Source organism: Patiria miniata, unplaced genomic scaffold (genome assembly GCF_015706575.1).
Source record: "Patiria miniata isolate m_02_andy unplaced genomic scaffold, ASM1570657v1 HiC_scaffold_3, whole genome shotgun sequence".
In the NCBI taxonomy this organism is placed as follows: domain Eukaryota; kingdom Metazoa; phylum Echinodermata; class Asteroidea; order Valvatida; family Asterinidae; genus Patiria; species Patiria miniata.
In genome coordinates, this window is record NW_024037069.1 from 19,783,677 (window position 1) to 19,803,882 (window position 20,206).

General features: G+C 41.9%; 1 protein-coding gene and 1 long non-coding RNA gene across 3 annotated transcripts in view; one reads left to right on the forward strand and one right to left on the reverse strand.

Moving 5' to 3' along the window:
- The window catches only part of LOC119737350 (protein APCDD1-like), a 43,319-nt gene that overhangs the window by 18,635 nt on the left and 4,478 nt on the right, over positions 1 to 20,206 (forward strand). The window contains exon 3 of the mRNA XM_038211642.1: positions 6,526 to 7,078. Coding sequence (XP_038067570.1) covers positions 6,526 to 7,078 — 553 coding nt within the window. The remainder of the gene's footprint in view (positions 1 to 6,525; positions 7,079 to 20,206) is intronic.
- The window catches only part of LOC119737351, a 36,388-nt gene continuing 26,593 nt past the window's right edge, over positions 10,412 to 20,206 (reverse strand). For both annotated transcript variants that reach the window (XR_005272369.1, XR_005272368.1), the window contains one exon: positions 10,412 to 10,620. This is a non-coding gene — a long non-coding RNA (uncharacterized LOC119737351). The remainder of the gene's footprint in view (positions 10,621 to 20,206) is intronic.

The window sequence follows — 20,206 nt, forward strand, 5'->3', positions numbered from 1 at the left end:
AAATGCTAGTTTGGACTTTAACCAAAATTTCGCACCCAACAAGGACGAAGGATTCTTTTTGTCTGCGCGGCTTTCTCTAAACCAACCGGTACCGTCGATGGTGAGAAACACCTTGCCAGATGGAGTGAGTCCGCCTGGTTAGATCTCCGGGTCTCTATAGCCGTGGTCTAGCCGTGTTACCGCGATACCTCTCCCGTCAAAATCCCCATGGAGATACGGCCCCCTACTGATTGACCGTGTGAAAAGCTCGGGGCTTGACGCAGCTCCGAGGTGACAAAATCGACGAGTTGTTTGAGACGGTCATACCAACAACATCCACCCTTGATTAAAACGTACACTCGCAAACAAAACAACTCACTCTGAGATACGAAGCTCCGAGCCGCCGCACGACTCGCTGAAAGTGCGCCTTAAAGAGGACCTGTATATACGATTGCTTTAGAAATGACGTCACCATATAAGCCCTTACTGAAGGACTTTCTAGGTATTACGTTTTGCGCATCGATATCCAACAGGCATGTATTTATGTAAAACAACTCTTGTTGCAAACTTTTGTTGGTCGTCATTCCTTGAGTTGACTAAAACGTACGCTTGCCAGCAAGTCGCTCTCAATGCCATTCGCTAAAAGCGCGCCATCTTAGTTTAAAGAGGATTGTGGGATTGCTTTAGACATGACGTCATCTATACACCTTTGATGAAGCCATGGCCCGCAGTTTTTATCACCAAAGTATTGAGTTTTGCGAAATGAGCCAACTGCCATGTAGTAGAAAACGAACCAACAAAACAACTCCCAGCACAAACATTCTTTTTTTTAAATGGGAAATTTTGGACTCAGATCGTTACGAGTCTGTTTGCGAAGGTAATGTAATTGTATAGAGCGTCTGTCTATATGTCTACTGGACGTTTTTCTGAACATTTTAGCTGTCTTCTACCATCTGATACGTTGACAATATTACGTTCAAGCACAGGCGCCGAATGACGAAGACCATTGATCTTTATTAGGAACTGGCAGCGTAAAATCCCAAGTGGAAGGCTGAAATATCACTCGGTAGATAAATCAGGAACAGAAGAATTTACCACAGATCCTTTTTAAAGTTTAACTTGAGGTGTCTGCGATGGAATTTTGGACAGACTCCAGGCAGTTGAACATTAAAGAAAAGCATTGGATTTGAAATGGCAAGTCTTTTTTCCTGTTCTGTCCACAGCTGTTAACATTTTGCAGCGATTATCGTGATCCAAAGCAACATCGTTATGGATACTATTTGTATAGTTTTCCTTTTCTTCCCCAGCGAACTTGGACTTAATTCGCCACGACGTGCCCTCCCGATGGGTGCCGGGCGAGTCACATCGGCCGCCGTGTCCTGGTAAGATTTCGTCCGGGACGTCCCTTTGCGGCACGCGCTGACACGCAGAGATCTAAAGACCGGGCCGACGGTCCCAAACCAGACTAACAAAGTTAAGTTAAGCCGTCGGATTGGGCTTTAAACCCAGCTGTTTGTTTTGCCCATTCCGGGCCCGGCACGGTGCCCCGGTACAGGAGTCCATCATGTTACCAATTTGTTACTGTATCGGTGTGCGGGGATGGATCGTGGGGCCAGAACGGAGAGATCACGCTGAGATGGAATTGATTTAATAAATCCATGGCGAGGTTTATAGGCAGGCGATGGAGTCCAGATACAACAAGCAATATAACCGTGTGAACAAAGCTTTCTCTTGGACACTTGCACGGCAGCCGTAAACTTAAAGATTGCTCGCATGTCTTGTATGACTTAAGCATAATAAAACCATTCACCCACCACTTGAAAGCATCCACCAAATGGAAGACAAGGCCGGCATCAGTTTCGCAACAGAAGTGACACATAACTTTACGCCATTGATGACGTATTAGAAGTCATCGGCGTATACAGAGAACCCTACCAAATGTACGAATCTTTCCAAATATCCTTATCAACAAGTTGAAAGTGAGTCTCTTATAGGTTTAACGATGAACTTGCGAGTGAAACTCCATACCAACAGACACGGCATGTTCACCCGTGTCACTGGCATTCTTCATAAGTGACGATCCCCACGCATAGGCCTAGATACAAAATGATACCACAAGAGGGCTCTTTTCTGAGAAGAGAAGCTACGACAAGATAACCCCTTTAAGTACAAATCCCTGACTCCTATGTGTTGTGACAGGGGAATCAAACTGAACAACATTATTGGCAACTCAACGTACATGTATATACATTACATGTATATACATTACAACTACTGACCTACAGAGACCGGGCACTATTTTACGTTATTTTAACTAAAGTGCAGTCTGGGGCCGTTCGTCGAAGTTAATAGGTGAGGAAAGTGTGACCAGAATGATGAGTCACTGAGTACATCACAGAGACCGGTACTCGCTGCGGTCTCATCCGTGTTAAATGCCTTGTGGCGGGTAGGACCAACGCTGGTATAGGCCTATACCAACACCGGGCAATATAAAGGTGTGGTATAAGGTCGTGGTATGGTAGTAATTAATTAAGACTGCGCGAAATAGGATTATACTCGGTGAGGATATATAGTGTGAATGAATATTATAATTGCATACGAGGAACGCGTGAAACAAAAGGGATATTACCCAACAAACATCTACCATATAGCCATGACGTCATCGTGCCATACTCGCTCATTTCTGATTTACTTCAAGTGTTTAGATTTCACTTTGTGTCATTGACCCAACAAAAGGTTAACCCATATCAGTTTTATATCACACCATTTATCATTATGATTTTCGTTAAACATTACACACCGATCACAACACGAAGGAACGCATTACAATGTTTAAGATTTAATTTGTTTTTTAAATTTCACTCTGCCTTTACTGAACCCTGTTTAGTCTTATATCCAAAACACAGATATGTATATTTGAGTAATAACTCCCAAATATATTACATCTCTAGTCTAACACCAAACTGGCTTTGTTTCAATACCATCCCACACAAAAATGCCACAGGATCGAATGCGATATCACACAAGGACGCAGGGCTCCTTTAAGTACACGAGACGAAAACACATATGGTGGGAAAATATTTTTCAATTAATGTAACCCCTCTATTGCTCTCTACCGACAGAGAGGAACTCGCTGACATACAGATTTATTTGGCATGGCGAGTCGGTGCAGGCGCGACGACGGATATACGGCGCAATATTTGGAGTTGTTGACACTTGACTGTGTAATGGCAATGAACCATTTCAGACACTCACATACTGAAGAATAGTTTACGGCAAATTGGACATAATCCATCCAGCAAAACGCATGCTTCATTACATACACAGTAGAAGTACCCGAACACTTTTTCCATGATGAAAGAATTTGCTTTTCAACTTTGACTTTAGCCCCAATGACACGATTTTTCGTGGTTCGAGAAACTACCAATAACTAAAATCAGACGTCTTCTATAATAGAAACTGTTTTTTTAACCGTTTATACTCCAGGTAGGAAGATTATTCAAAGCACACTCAATTTATGTTATGGATTTGGGTAAGCTTTCTTTATTTTCAACCCTGTCAGGAAAATGATTTTGTTTACTAACTGAACTATTCCATAAAACTGCTGTGGAAAGTTCACTGCAGTTTATCTGATGGAATCTCAGGCTCCTTAGAATAGATGACCCCAGTACGGGGTCACACAGATCAGAACCAGACTCAGTGATGCACATCAGGACACGCAGTGTTAAGCGTCTGGGAACACGACCTTTGCTTCAAATCTAATTCTCAACCCCAACCCTAGGGTTAACTCAATCTCAGATGTAGCAATCATAAAACCAATGGACTCTAATAAGCAACTACAGGGCATAAGATGCAAGCGCGGCAGGGCGTCAACTTTTTCTTCCGAAGCGCAGTGTCAACAACATATCTTCTCCTGCACACAATCACACGCCTATAACTGAAAGAAAAAAAGTCCATTACCAATTTTAACACCCAGCCATAGTTAATAAGTGAAGCGGTTCTGGAAAGCCCCCACCTGGGTCCGAGAGCGTTTGGTAATAATGGTGTATGTAATGGCTGGCGACATCTGGCGAATGGGGCGTCCTTTGAGCAGCACAGCGGGACACGAGTCCGGGACAAGACCATGCTGAGAGACCGATCGTGTGGTGGATGTGTGGAGTTTTGGCTTGGGAGGAAACTTGACAATGAACCGACGGAACCTTGGCCTCAATTCACTGAGAGAGACGGGTAGATACTTTTATTGGTTTGAGTCTGAGATGAACAAATACTGACTACGCCCAGACGTTATGTTACTTGTTAGGATGACGAGAATATATAGCATCGAAGATGGAGCGATCAATTATGTCAATGAAGTAATACATTGGTTTTCGTCTAATGTTGCTTCAGAAGGCAGTTAACGGGACATGTACGCAGATTGCTGATTGTTTGGCGCTGCTTTTATACCAAGTTACACAAATAGTCAATACATGTACTTCAAGACCAATGCACACAAAACGTTACTCATGTTCCATTTAGCCTACACATCTTCTCACTTCCAAATTTCTAAATTACCAATTTCTCTGCACTCGAAGCTCAACAAAAGACATCAAAATAAGAGTTTTGATTTGTTCCATGCAGGCCTCTCTGGCCACCGACGTCACTAGAGTAGAATTTTTTCAATAACTACAGCCAACTTGTTACCAAATAAGTATCTCTCGCAAGAAACTCTCCCATCCCTAATCCCAAACTAAAATGTGGAGTGTATCAACACATGTTCAATCCTTTCCCCTCCGTCCGTACCGGCAGATCCGCTCAATCGCCAGCTTCAACCGATGATTGACGGTATAACGTTCCAACAAGTTCTCCAAACTGTTCCGCCTAACCGCTCTCCTCTAGCTCTCCGCGGATTTGGCGTTGAGTAGACGGATCACTTACGCAAACCGAAAGAGGACTTCGTTCCTCGCGCCAAAACATTCCCTCTCTTTTCTATCTGTGCGTCCCACCTCGACATCGTTTCACACCTGGTGCTCCTCGCGGGCGGCGCGCGTCCTGGATAGAGTTCGGGTTAAGAGTAATAAGTGATAATTCCCAAAGGCTTATTTTCATGTTTAGCCTCGGAATGTTCAAGAGAAAACTGTTCCTTCAAATGCGATATTTACACTTCTCTTCGGTCAAATAAAATACAAACTACATCATTTTTGGTGAATCATTGAATATAATGTATCTTTGGGTCGAGGAATTTAGCTCAACGTACATGAAACACAACTTTTTTTTTGAATCAAATTATGACTTAAATGTCCACTCATATGAAAAAAGACAAATGTACAAACTTTTATTTTTCTTTCTCTAATCAGCGTAGGACAATGCTGTGCACATTTTGAGACCATTTCCCCCAGATACGACAACCAATCAAGTCCACTTTGAGAACCGATCATATTTCCTCAATGAACCTGAATCACGGTTTCAAATACCATACATATAACTGGCCAGTATACCACCATTCGATGATCTTTTCCCACCAAGATACAGCCAGCACATGCACAACACAGCAACTCTCAACCCAAAATTTCTTTTTCCCGAGCGTCTTTTCTCAGCGACGCCGCAGCGATCAGATAGAACCTGACGGCACGGTGATTCAATTTGTAACCCAAGTCTGCTTACAACTCCGAGGTCGCGAACTGGATATTTTTACAAGATTTCCTCGGGGGTCTCCGGTGAATTTTAACCGTTACACTCCTTCCAAAATGGCTGGCATGGATCAGGTGCCACTATGATGTCACTCCAGGCTTACCAAGAGGGGATGGGGAGGGGGAGGGGTGGAGGAGTGGCCCTTGGCGTATACAGTTGTAATTTTGTTCCACCCTGCAGAGGTGCTTGCATATTTTGTACTCTGCGCCCAAACCAGTATTGTTTTATTGAGTTGTCCTCTCAATGATAGCATTTGCATATATCATCCAGTGATATCCAATATTGGAGGTAATTTGTATTGTTGGTTTCCATCATGTGATGACGACTGTGCTGCATTTCTGCAGGGCAGTGGGTTGTTGATGATGACGAGAACTCTTCAACTCCACTGGCAATTGTTTTTGTGTGTGTGCATTTTATTGATTTATTATTACAGCGATACCCTTCCCGTAGAAAACAAAATACAGATGATCGAAATTCATGTTGTATTATGTATGTATTGGGTTGATAACCGAAAGGGGCGGTGCATGGAGAAGGGCCGATTGATGGTTGGATATCAACAGTAATAGAGAGAGAGATTCTTGTGGAGTAAATCTTTCAGTAGGTGGGCAGAGATATCTAGGAACCGCTTATTAGATTGCCTTATCAAGTTTCCAGTTGTTTCTTTGAGCCTGAATGGTTCTTGGTCATGGCGTATACTGAATGGTAACACAGAGCAACTGATGGAAAGTTGCCTGGAAATGAATATCTTCATCTGCTGAATGCAACACTACCCGCACCTTTATTAGGATAAGTTTGCTGAATTATCAGATTTGACATTTGGTCTACAAGATAAGATACAAGATTGTATCTTATTTATCCCTTCTTATTTTCCTTTGACAGATGTGAGGTACGTCCCGGTCCAGAGTTTATCCTACGCCGGTACAAGTTCCACTCAGACTCCAGTTTCAGCCTGCATCAGTTCTTCTACACAGACGACCAGTGCCGCCATCCCGCCTACTCCCTCAAGATCCGCGGCACCATCGCCCTTGGCCAACAGTCCTGGGTCGTCAGCGGGGCCACGGAGGCAGAGTACCACGTCTCCAAGGTAACCATGGTCGTCTACGACGAGACCTTCGGGAGGACTTTGCGGAGCCAGGTCAACAGGACCTGCCCAGGCTTCTTCAGTTCTAGCAATGATGTCTTGGAGCTCTACCAGCGCTACGTCATTGTGGACTGGGAGCAGGAAAGCACCTTCACGGAGTGCACGGAAGCCATGGACTTCGCCATGCACGAACTTCAGATTGTGAGACAGGAGTTCCACTCGGAGTTCAATACGGGGATCGCCAAGTTCGTCTCTTGGGAGGAGCTCTTTCTTGGAGACATCCACACGGATAGGAAGCAGAGGATGTATTACAGGCCGAGGGCATACCAGCCTCCACTGCGAAAATATCAGGTAAATATGTAAAGAAGGAGTTAGTTGTGGATTCGTCCACATGCGGAGGAAGCAGACACTTTGGTTCTCTTTCTGTTTTGTATTATGTTGTTTTCTCATCTGAGTAGATGTGTATCAGACTGTAGGCTAACAGCAATGGAACTGATTATCATGGACTGGGCAGAGGATGGAAGGTACATATATCAGTGTTGGAGCAAAGGCTTTGACCCTCAAGGCCAAGGCCAAGGCCAAGGCTTTGACCCTCAAGGCCAAGGCCAAGGCCAAGGCTTTGACCCTCAAGCCTCGAGGCCAAGGCCAAGGCTTAACCCTCAAGGCCAAGGCCAAGGCCAAGGCCCTGTTTTATGAAATGACCACTGATATAGAACTATTTATAGTCACATGAGTGACCCAAGTGTAACAAAAGGGGGGTCCAAGAAACTGATTTGGGAAATTTTTATTTGCTGGCCCAACATGGTCAGAAATATCAGCATTGTCTAAAGCTGATACATGCAAATCTTTAGCACTTATCAGGGAGACAAATACAACCAATCAGCTCTATTCCATAGTTATATGCAATTAAAGTGATCATCTCATTAGCCCCACAAGTGTACGGAATATTTTTGCAGCAAATCTACTACAATGGTAACAAAATGTGATGCTACAAAAGTGGACGTGTGCCCAACACACAAATCTATAGTGTGCTTCCCTCCTCCATGGTAATACGATTAAAATGGTAACAGCAAAATTTCGAACAGATTTATCTGGAAAATGCAAAAATCTATGGGCCTTGAAGAGCCTTGACTCAAAATTGCAAGGCCCTGAACCCTCAAGGCCAAGGCCAAGGCCAAGGCTTTTGCCCTCAAGCCTCGAGGCCAAGGCCAAGGCCCTAAAATCCAGCCTTAAGGCAGCCTTAAGGCCAAGGCCCAGCATCAAGGCACTACATCACTGACATATATTTTCATTGGGAATTGGACCTTTTGTCTTAGTTATATAGAAAACACCTTACTGTGGAATATGAGTTATGCAGCATATTAAATAATCTTGGGTTTTTTTCTGGGTCAAATAACAGGAGAATAATTTCAGAATTCTTTGAAGGATTAAGTTGGCATTGATAGAAGTAAGTTAATCCCATTTGAACCTGACCTCCCCAAGTTTCAGGACCACTTTGGGACCTTAGGAACAGATTTGGCGATTTCCGTATCTCTGTATAACTTTTCATATCCAGCCCCGGAAAAAACCTGTGAAATCAACCTTAACATTAGCCATATCAGGATCATCGTTGATCTCAGCTCTAAATCTCGCTGGAAGTCAGCTTTTCTGGTATTGAGAAGTTACAGGCGCACCATGTGGGATTCCGATCACAATGCCAATGTTATGGTTAGCAGGGGATGACTTTTCCCATGTTGATACAGGTGTTTCAGACAATGGCAACCAGTCAAATACAAACACATCTGATATAATGCAGCTATTGGCGTGAATGTTTATGAGCTGCAGGGTTCCTGGGCCCTAATTCTGGAATCGCCCATTGTCACTCAAAATTGCGGAATTTGTGGTATTCTTACCTGTACCGGTATATTTAATCATATTTGATATTTGGACTTTAACTTCTATTTCTTTCTGCATCCAAGAGCACAATAGACATCTGCGAAATTGCAACTAAATTGTTAGGAGCAACTAGAGGAGCCAAACCTAGAAATTAAGGGAGCATTAAGTCCCCTGCAAATGATGCGGTGTATTGCTGATTTACTCTTTGGATAAACCCTTGTCTAGTAGTTCTCTAATTTCACATGGATGGCAAAAGAGTAAATGCTCATGGGTACTCTACAGCTACACCATTAATTAAGACACCTCTGGTACCGGTACATGGCAATGTTCGGCACAACTCCCATGTATTTGTGCACTGAATTAAAACTAATGCGAGCTGAGGTTGTTTAACTAATAAGCTGCTCGCCTCGGTTCTATAACAGACTGGTGCACCTGTCTCACATACATTATTAGTCATTCCATGCTATGGTCATTCATTAGAGGAAGGAAAATTTTAATTAAGTTTTAACACCTAATTGAGTTCATGTTACCATTTTGTTTTCCACTTGTGGGGATCCTCTTCCAACCAATGACGGTCTATGCATAGATGCCTAGCTCTATCTTCTATGGGCTTTGTGTGCAATATGGGCCCAATTTCTTGGCTCTGATTACAGTTAGCGAAAAATCCTTGCTTACTATAGCAGAACATTCCATGCTTACGGTAAGCATATTTCACACATTAGCGAGGAATTTTGGCTTATGCGCATGCATACATCCCATAACTTAGGATTGTGTGCTTACAGGGTTAGCACAGAATTTTTCTGCTTGCGCGGTTAGCACAGAATGGTGATAGTAAGCGCGGCATTCTGTGGTTAGCAGAGCCATGAAATTGGGCCCAGACCCTCCCGTGTAAAACTTGTCAACTTTACTGTAAAGTGAGGGCTGGGGATTCCATTTCTTCATTGTGAGATGCGTTTCTTTTGCAACAGAAGCACCTTTTTTCACATAGTTTTTTAGCATGTTTGGAGGGCGACAGACTATCATTTTGAATGTATACCACAATCTAGGCACATGTGTATGTTTGATTTAAGGGTTGTGAAACAGCTTTCTTTCAGTCAGTATATGTGTGCACGAACTACTGAAGTGGTGCTCATGCCATGCACCTTTCTTTCAGAACAAAAAATATTAATCAAAGGAATTATCCAAAACTAACATTTCTCCATGCATAGAGCCATACTAGGTTCTTCACTCCACCCCCGAAAATGTCAACAAACCATTTATTTTAATCTCTTTATTTTTTTCCTCTAAAAACCCCAAATCAAAGAGAGAATTTTTTTTGACAATACCGTACATTCAACACAGTTCAAAGCACTTTAAGTCTTGGCACGGGCTGAAACTTGACATCTGTGTAACGCAATAGCGCAGCTGTAATCAGATAGAACGATTGGATACAATGCCCGTGAAATCCAACCGTCATTTCAGCCATTGTCTCCCAATCTGGGATGCTGAGCAGAACAACACGTCCAACATCGTCAGCTTCTAGAATCCCCATAGACTTTTACATCTCTCTGCTGAGAACTAAATAAAAGATTTTGTTTTCTCTCCTTTCGACGATTTCGCCCGAGGTCCGCCATTAACAAAGGACCCGGCCTCTGTTGACACAAAGACCTCCACGTCTCATTGTCCAAGCGCTCCGCAGTCAATGGGCAGGCACTCGACGGCATTAACTCAATGGGCATTTCAAAACGCTCCATCGAGTGAGCGAGAGATGCTAAATGGATAAAGAATTACTGAGGGTGAATATTAGATGAATAACTTGCCTGAGGGTTTGGCTCTCATGCGGGGCTGGTCCGGGTTAGTGTGTCTGGTTATAAGGTCGTGGGTGATGAGGATGTCTCATTGTGTTATGCTTTGTCATCTGGTGATGAAACTGATGATGAGTCCAATTCTTTGAGATGAGGGACCTCTGAAGGGGCGTGTCCTCTTGTCATTTATGGAGGGAGAAAGATGCCTCCCAAAGGAAGACAAATCTTACTGCACTGAAGGGACAAAGAAATGAACAATTTTACAGAATGCAATTTACTTCACAATTCTGACCAAAGTATTACATATTACTGAAAAACAAGATTAGGCTTGTCCAGTCAAGTTTGATTCGAAAGTCTGAGTTGAGGACATCATGTATACTCAGTGACTAAGTCAGCTAGTCAGTCGGTGACTCAGTCAGTCAGAGAACAAGACACTGGCTCTTCAGGTCCGACAAAAACCTGATATTTCCTTTCTTGAAGTGCATCATGCAAATGGCAAACCTTTGATTGTTTGCTTAACCCTAAAGGGGCCGGGTTATTTTGACCATCTCTCAGCCGGGGGGGGGGGCGGATTCCGCCCCCCCCTAAGATCTCGGCCATCGAGTGTCGAAAAATTTTGAAACTCAACACATGCATAGAGCAACTCTTCCTAAACATACCCAAGAAATTTCATGACTATAGGTCAAAGGGTTTTGGAATTATGGCTAATTAATTATTCATATGTCACTGTATGTACGAATGGCAATTCTGCTCTGTGTACAGGACGTATATGCAAAAATTCAGTTTCCCGGCGCGTAGCGCCGGAAAATTTTTCGCTACGCGGCAACCCGTGGTCCGATTTTTATGTTTTTGGTATCAAAAGATGCGCAAAGCTCGAGGCTAAAAAGTCATAACAGCTCGGGTCGTGAAAAAAATTTTTTTAGAGGCTATCACGGAAAATGTTGAGGGGGGGGGGCGGATTCCGCCCCCCCCGGCCCTTTTAGGGTTAAAGGTAATATACGACATTTGCAAACATAAAAAAACAAGCAACCAAAATTACTATGAAATACCTCACTTGACTGTAAGTGCATAATTGTCTCAAGCATCCTGTGAAATCATGGCACCTGGTGTGCTGTCATTTTTAGTGAAAGTATCATTTTTGTATCAATTTCCAACGATGGTCGGCCGACCATCATTGGAAAAAAAAACCCTGCCTTTTTATGCAGTTCCACCACTGAAATTTCATCAGTTTTTATGTTATAGGGCCTATATCTCACACTGCTTTCTGATGAAAAGGACAAAAATCAATAAAAGCACCACACAAAATCTTTTTTCCCCTAAATACAAGCTAATACCAGATGACACTATCAATAACACCAGTGCTTATATTACTTGTATCCAATCATATACTGCATCCCACAAGTGTGATGTGGTTATAATTAGTAGCGACAAATCTTCCACTGCAGATGACAGCTGGAAATGGGATTGACGGCTAACAGTGATTACGAGTCGTAGATAGCGCCGGCGCAGGAAAGATTAAGCACAAAACTCATCAGCTTTTCATTATACATTCAGCGTGGAGTAGGTCCGTGTTACTATCAATCATAAAAGCAGAGACACATGTTGATAGAGTACAGATGGAACAAGCAGGCAGCACTAATTAGTCTCATTAACTGTCAAACAGACCGTAATAACAAAAACCCAATTAAGTTCTCATTACACAGAACTAGTCTTGTGTGGCTACTTCAGTGCAGATCTTGCGTACGGTGCATTGTTGTTCAAAGACGGGACCCTTGTGAAATTAAGATTGAAAATATTATCCGTGAGTAATTTGGCGAGCGTGGGTAACGGGCAGTGTGTGGAACCAGTGGAGCGGGTGAGGCCCACACTAACTCATTACAGATGACTCATGTGCCTTCTCCAATGTAATTACGATTGTTCTCTAGCTACCACTGGTTCTCTTCTATTTTTTTTATTGGGGGTTTTATTTATGAGGGTCCAGTTTTGTAATTTGGGCTGTTTTATTGTCTGGGTGACTCAGAATTACAGGAAGCTGGTCTTTGTTGGTTGGTTGGAATATGAAGGCTATAATCAGAATAAAGACAAATGAAAGATTTCAAGAGACAACAGGGCTCTTACTCAAACAATTCAAGGAAACGATTGACATACATGTAATGCATACAATTTAAACTATTGAAAAAACAATGAAAACCAAAGATACAAATTTGCTTTGAACTTAAAACAATCATATAATAACGACCAAAAAAAGTACAAATTGCACAATTTCAAACTGAAAGTTAATAGCAAATTATCCAAATGCTGTGTTGCAGGAAGTGAAGAAGGCACTGTGTGCCCATCTGTGTGTTTTTATGAATGAGAACTAAGCCAAATCAACTATGAAGGCAAGAGTGCACTTATTTACAAGTGCTGAAATTAAGTTTCTAGTATAAAAATAGCCCTCAGTAGAGGCAGTCGATTGATGACTGAATGAGAATGGAAACTAATTGCCCTGTGCCCTTTTCACCTATGTCAAAATTTAGGCACGCTTGAGGGAAAGTAGTGATGAAAAGTAAGACAGAGAGCCACTGTATGCACTGAGCCAAGAAAACCTTTCCAAGAAGATTGTGAAACTCTTTTAAGACTACTTGTCACCTACTGAAACAATACAGTTCACATTATAATTAATTCATAAATACCTAAGACAGTTTACCCAGCTGGCTGGTCCTAAACACTTTTCCAGTGTCACATGAAATTTGGACTCCTATGAAATGCAGTGCCTTTTACCGTTTTATTGGTTGAATGTTCACAATCCTCACGTAGGCATGCGCAATACTACCAGTGAGTCAGTATTTCATGGTCCTAAATTCACAACGCACTCACTACAGCTGCATCTGCGCGTCATCGCGCAGCACGCGTGACGTGCGCCAATTTCCATTTTTGGACCAAAAAGGTATTTATGAATGGGAATGGTGATAATTACCCTCAGCTTCGCCTTGGGTGATTATCAGCATTCCAGACTCCAACCAGCCTTAAACACAGTGTTTAACACCTCCCAAGCACACATTTATTCCCTGAGTAAAAAGGGAATTATAAGCCTACATGTAGGTTGAATCAAAAACATTCAAATGAGCTTGACTGAAATTATGACCTCCTAATGAAAACATTTACTGAAATCCTGTTCCAAACTGACTTCCAGTCAAGTTTTCCTTTGTGAAAACAACAAGAGCACTTGAAGTTGATATTCTTAAGCCCCCTGCTTGGCATATTAACCTCAATTCTGCATTGCCTGTAGAGCATCAACTGTAATCCCATTCCCAATCCCAAGTAAATAAAAACAACAACTTAGGCCCCCTATCTTCCCATTATGATTCGATCAAAATGTGTCCAAAATCGCAGCTTGGCAATAGCTTAATTGTATACTGTGATTACCAAGTGCTATAGGGAGGACTAGAGTAGTATACAGAGTAGTGTCCATGCGGCTGACTAAAAATAAAATGGAGTGTACGGTCACTGCAGACTTCCCCCGACAAGCCAGGCCGCCCATTAAGTGTTAACCGAGCAGTTAACAAGGTTGTCTGGGGCTGTCTGGTTACATCACAGGGTAGCTCTGCCGTTCCAGGAACGGAATGACTTTCTGTGTCGCAGACAATCAAAATCGCAACGTTCGATTGAGTGACTCCAGCGAACGGAGTATATCGAGTTAACCTTTTCACGCTGCCTTTTTTTTTTGTTGGCGCGTATCGCTTTTTAGAAAGAACAAAATAGACTGGGGACTTGGGGAGCACTGTTAGCATGTCCGCTTTCTATCTTGAAACCAAATCAAGGCGTGGATCAGATTCCCCTATTTTATCATCATCAAGAATTCCTTGTCACTTCTCAATTAACGTGCTAATAAAAGCATCCCGGAACTCCAACCGATACAACTTTTGCCGCCTCCTCCGATTCAGACTGAGCAGGGACCAGGGTTCACTATCAGGTTTCTGCTGCTTGAAAGAAAGTTCAGATCGATAGAGGTCTGTGATTCAATTGCTACCACCGAGGTAACTTAAGCTTTTTCTAACGGGACAGCAAAATGGAGCATTTCTGGAAAAAAAGATCCCGGTTTTTCTTATTTTCCGTAACCTTACCGTACCCGAGGGGAATTTTTTGAACAAATAGATCAATGTTTTGAAGGAAAACTATTTAAGTGTCCATCAACAATGTCGCACTGATGGAATCGATTCGGTAAAGATGGGTCGAAACCATTGGCGCTTTCAATTTTTGGTGATTCTTCCAAACAATGAATTCTTAGGTTTCTGTCACATTAACCCACATGACTCATCGCAAACAATAGGGGCTCTGAACATTCAACAGTGCAGGATAGGATTCCCAACTTCCATAAAATGGACTATGTTCCAGAAAAGTCAGTCAATAGGTCCCCAGATAGCTGGATGCTAGAGTGACTAGTTTAATACCCAATATTGTTATAGGGGGAAAAATGGGGAGGGCCGGGTGGACGTTTATATGAAGGGGGCAAATTTTGAAAATCTACTATGCTTTATCCTGTATTCTAAGTCAGTTTGAGAATAAAATTTACTAGGAACTTTAGCATTCCAATTATTATTTTTGGCCCCATTTTACTATTTTCATAACATTATCCAGCTGCTGAATGGGAGGGGGCCAAATCCTCTCCTGCCCATCCCCAAAAAAGAAGGGACTCAGCATGTCAGGATGGGAAGAAAACCTGATCACCCAAAACCTCAAGTCTGAAACCTGAACTCCAGAAAAGTTATCCCAAAATTGTTGATCCAGCATAAATATATAAATTACCAAGAAATGTAAGCCTATATACCCCCACTCCCCATCCTCCAAAAAGAAGGGAGGAAAATTCCAGGGGGAAGAGAATATAATCTGAACTCCAGAAAATATAGGTATTCCCAGAAATGCACATAGGCATACCCCACCCCCAAAATCACAGCAGTACACTCCCAGTGACCTGACTTGACATTGCCAATTAGCTGAAGTCATTCTCCTCTCTGCCTTCCAACAAAATCCCTACCTCAGAGGCCCAAGCCCCTGTCAATTAATTCCAAAAAGCCCCAGATTATACCAGGCCATAATGCTGCGCCACTGGACCATGAAAAGCTGCCTGAGACCTCTCCCAAGGGGTAGTTTGGGGGGGGGGGGAGGTTGAAAATATGCCAGCATTTGGCAACTTTAATAATAAATTTTGTTTGGGCTCTCGCTGATGATATTTATGTACACACATGAATTATTCACAACATTTTTTCTAGCTGGTTCATTGTCTCCTGCAGTCCTGCTTTTATTAAAAGTAAATATCAAAATCTTTAATACAATATGACGATAATTTACCTCCTATGTGGATTCTCCTGACAAAAGGCTGGAGTTTTCCACATAATTAATGTCAAATTAGTATTCGTACAACATTTGACATTATTTTTGGGACAAGCCATATTTAATGAATAAAAAACAACAATGTGTATGACAGTAGTGTCCACCTACTGTCCAGCTCCATAACCTGTGTAGACTAGTGTAAATGAATTTGGTGACTTAAAAATTCTTAATGGCTTGCCAAAATAGAATGAAAGGATATGATTTCCTAAATTACATGTATCCGATTTTTTTTTCAAATGCCATTAAAAAATTTCACAAGAAAGGAACTTAAAAATCATATTTCTTTTGCCCTTTCATACGTCAATAAAAAATAACTGTATCTATAGAAATAAAACTGACTAGAAGTGATCATAATGATGTATTTACACCAATTGCAAGAAACCGTCTGACACCACAAGGCAACGCTACTCAATCTCAACCTTTCTGTCACTGCTAATGCTAAAATCCTTCTTTTTAGAAGCGAACAATACCGCCAATTTATTAGGAGGCTGGTTGGGTTTATACAAGGCCCGTGGCCCGGCTTGCGCGCTGGAGTTGTTGCCCAAGGTGGCTTTGGCAAGTGAGTCAGGTTGAGCTGATTACCGGGACCACGTTGCAGCGGGCGCGATTGCCAGCTTTATTGCATCAAATACCTTTTGTTGTCCCTTAATGATCAGTCTTGTAGCCCGGGATGACTTCTGGGCCCTTTGTGGCTGCTGCACCCACAAAAAAAACCCAGCCGTTACTTAAAAAATATGGACTTAAAAAATTGCAGGGATTACCCTGAGGTTTAGAGACCCCTAGGGTCGTGTAACCTCTGAAAAAAAAGGTCAAATCACTGATGGAGTTTCCACAATTGAACAGCCACTGGGCTATCTAGAAGGTTTGAAAGATGTGTTTTTATTCCTTTGGAATCACACAAAAGTGAAAACAACAAAACTGGCTTGTGACAAATTTGTATTTACCTGAAATGGTGAAATGTTGCTTAAGACTTCACTAATATTTGCCCTACAGGGAACTTTGATGGACAATCGGTTGTCCTGAATTGTTTGGTCAATATTACAGAAGCCAGAGGCAATATTATTGTAAAACTTAGAAGAACTGAAACACTGTTTTTTTCCTCTTCTTTTAGGAGAGAGTAACAGATGAAGAATTGTGAAACATAAGACCATTGCCTTGTTGTATGAGAGTCTGTACTGAAGATCCTACAAGAAGCAATGATAAACCCTTACAAAAAAAAGCTGAATGCAGTAAATATGTAACGTTCCCGTCGGGAAAAAAAGTGATGAAAAGTCTAACAGATCCTTAAATCAGAGCCAAATCTTAATTACACAATCAGTGCACATCTTCTGCCCCAAGAACCTTCGTCCATTCTAAAGAGACTTAAAAACAAAATTCACAGCACAATCATTCTGCTACATGTATTTTTTTTAGCAAATTCATTACATGTAACATGTTTAGCAAATTCTTCTTCCAAATTTGTCAGGAATAAATTAGACTTGTGCTCAGTCACATTTTTCACTACGATGAGTGCATTCAAATTTAGTGAGAGAATTTGATGCTCTGCATGTGACAGCTTATAAATAGGTTTGTAAATACAACATTTGCAAACATAAAAAAACCCAAAAAATATCATTTACCAGTATTATGAAATGCCTTACTTGACTGTGAATAAACAAAAGTCTCCAGCATCCTGTGAATTCATCACAAATGACCTGGTGTGCTGTCAAAAGTGGATTTTTTTTGGGTATCAATTCCCAATGGTCGGCTGATCATCGTTGGAAAAAAACTGACTTTTTTTTCAAATGGGCCTACTTCCCTCAATTTACCAAATTTAGTAACTGCATTTTGTTATAAAAGTGCTCCGTTTCGTCTGAAGTAGTGTCAGGGAATCAGACTACAAGAACAGCAATTTTTTCCTTGGTTTTTCAAGCATCTATGAACACCAAACTTTAAACTGGTCAGTATAACAATATTTGCTATAAAATACAAACCCCCAAATCCATCCATTTCTGAAAATTACAGCAAAAGCAAATGTTGTATATTACCTTTAAAATTAATCGTGCTTTTCATTTTGATACAGAATTTGTGTCTTCTTTCATTCTCTTTTCTGTTGGCATCTAATTGTGTTACTACCCTACTGATCATAAGCTTAAGCCTGTCTTATACAAAGCCACCATGCCTTCGAGTCAGCGCCAATGAAACAGGAAAATTATTCCCCACTAAATTAATTAAAGTTGCTGGTAATTCGGTCCAGAGGCGTGCCAGTGGGGGCTGGGCCCCGGCCCCGCCTGTTCTTTTGTTCTCGGGACAGCCCGGGACAAAGTGATGCATAACGGTTGGTATGGCAACTGACAAGACACGATGGATAGGGGGACTTTGTTCATCAATTCCTGAGATTTGCTCATCGTCATATTTGGGTCGAAATGTGACAGGTCTAGGTCTTGAAATAGACAGACAGCTCTATCAATGGAGCAGCCACTGGCAAATATTTAAGCAATGTTCATTGTGGGAAGAAATTGAATACATCATCATTGTATTGTTACATCTGTCTTGTTGAGGCCCTTTATCTCCGATAAAATTTTACTCTTTGTGAAATAAAAATTATACTGCCCTCTCTTGACAATGGGATTTGGAACTTTGGACTTGATTGTATTGCATATAACTGAAAATCACATGCTGCATGGAAGTTTAGGTTTTGCCCTTCACCACTGTACTTTTTTAAAAAGTCCTCTTGGGTGAGAGTCAAACCCATGACCTCCTGCTTACTAGTGCAGATATCCTCCTGACAATTTGACCGGTGTTTTAGGGGTTGGTTGGCCGGTTCAAATCTGAGATGCAGTGAGTACTGCAATTGGTAAGACAGTATCTTATCAATTATCAGGCTCCAGCCCAGTTCATCACAAGACCAGCACAGGTCTCGTCATAAGTAATTCACAAGTCAGTTCACAAGTCCAGTCACAAGAAACAGGGGATGAACCACGACAAAGAGACGCCTTTGTCGCAGTTCATTCGAACAGCTTGTGACTAAGTTAGGATTGGATGACTTGTGAGGACTTGTGAGGACTTGTGAGGACTTGTGATGGACCTGTGAGGACTTGTGATTGACCTGTGAGGACTTGTGATTGACCTGTGAGGACTTGTGATGGACTTGTCAGGACTTGTGATGGACTTGTGAGGACTTGTGATTGACCTGTGAGGACTTGTGATGGACTTGTCAGGACTTGTGATGGACTTGTGAGGACTTGTGATTGACCTGTGAGGACTTTTGATGGACTTGTGAGGACTTGTGATGGACTTGTGATGGACCTGTGAGGACTTGTGATGGACTTGAGAGGACTTGTGATGGATCTGTTAGGACTTGTGACAGATGCAACTAAATTACTGTCATCAGAAATCTTTTAGAAGTGGTAAGTTTTAAGAAGTTCCTATAAAACAGTGACAAAAGGTGTCTCATGCACAAAACCTATTGAGTAAAAAAACAATGACCAATAAAAAAGAAGCTCAACTACCATCAGCTAGCTCTGAAACCATTGGGTTTTTTTACAGTACACTGTAAAGAGGATATACTACTGCTGACTGCTTTAAAGATGATTATCACACCGCTAGTGTGAATAACTGTTTGTGGAATAATATTTGAAGACCAAACACGCTGCCCATCCTTTTCAAATTAACAAAATGCCCTCAAAACATCCCCCTCAAGTAATTACAAACTTGCTAAGAGGATTAACAAGATCAACAAAGAAGACAGGATATGGATTCCCTCCACTCTTGTTTCATTAAAAAGATTGGGAAAGATAGAGGAGAACAGTCCCAAGATAGGACAGGGACTTAAAGAGAGAAAAAAAGAAGGAGAAAGCCTGGCTGTAAAACCCTTGAGGGGTTACACAAACATCCATCTTCATCCTGATGTCTAGGATGAGACCTGGTACTCTGCAAGAAATCTTCCGCAGAAAAAAACCCAGGTAAATATCTGGCCTTTTGGGAGGGGGACATCAAAAACACAGCGATATGGACACAAGACGGCAAAGTGAAGATCAACAACGGAGACTGTTGTTGTATGTGGTGGAAAGATTACATCCTTTCCTTTTTTTAATGGTTTTCCAGGGTTTTTTAAGTTGTATACCAGAGACTTTTTTGTGTGGGAGTTGGGGTAGATGGAGGGAGCATCAAGCAGTGTCAATACTTCAGGATGAAGAGGATTATTATGTCCCTGACATTTCCTTGGTTCTCCACGAAATTGCAACCTGGAGAGGAACAGGGGCTCTCTGAGACGATGCGTGCGGAAAGCTAAGCATGTGTGAGCAACATAAGAAAAAGAGAACAAGCTTCCGAGCATTTAGTTTAAGTGCATGTGGGAAACCATCATCAATTCCTCTCTGTTTATCTCTTTTGTCCACGACAACTTTTTCCTCTGCAGGAAACATTAAGTTCTACTGCCTTTCTTCTTCATCGATCACCGTAGTAA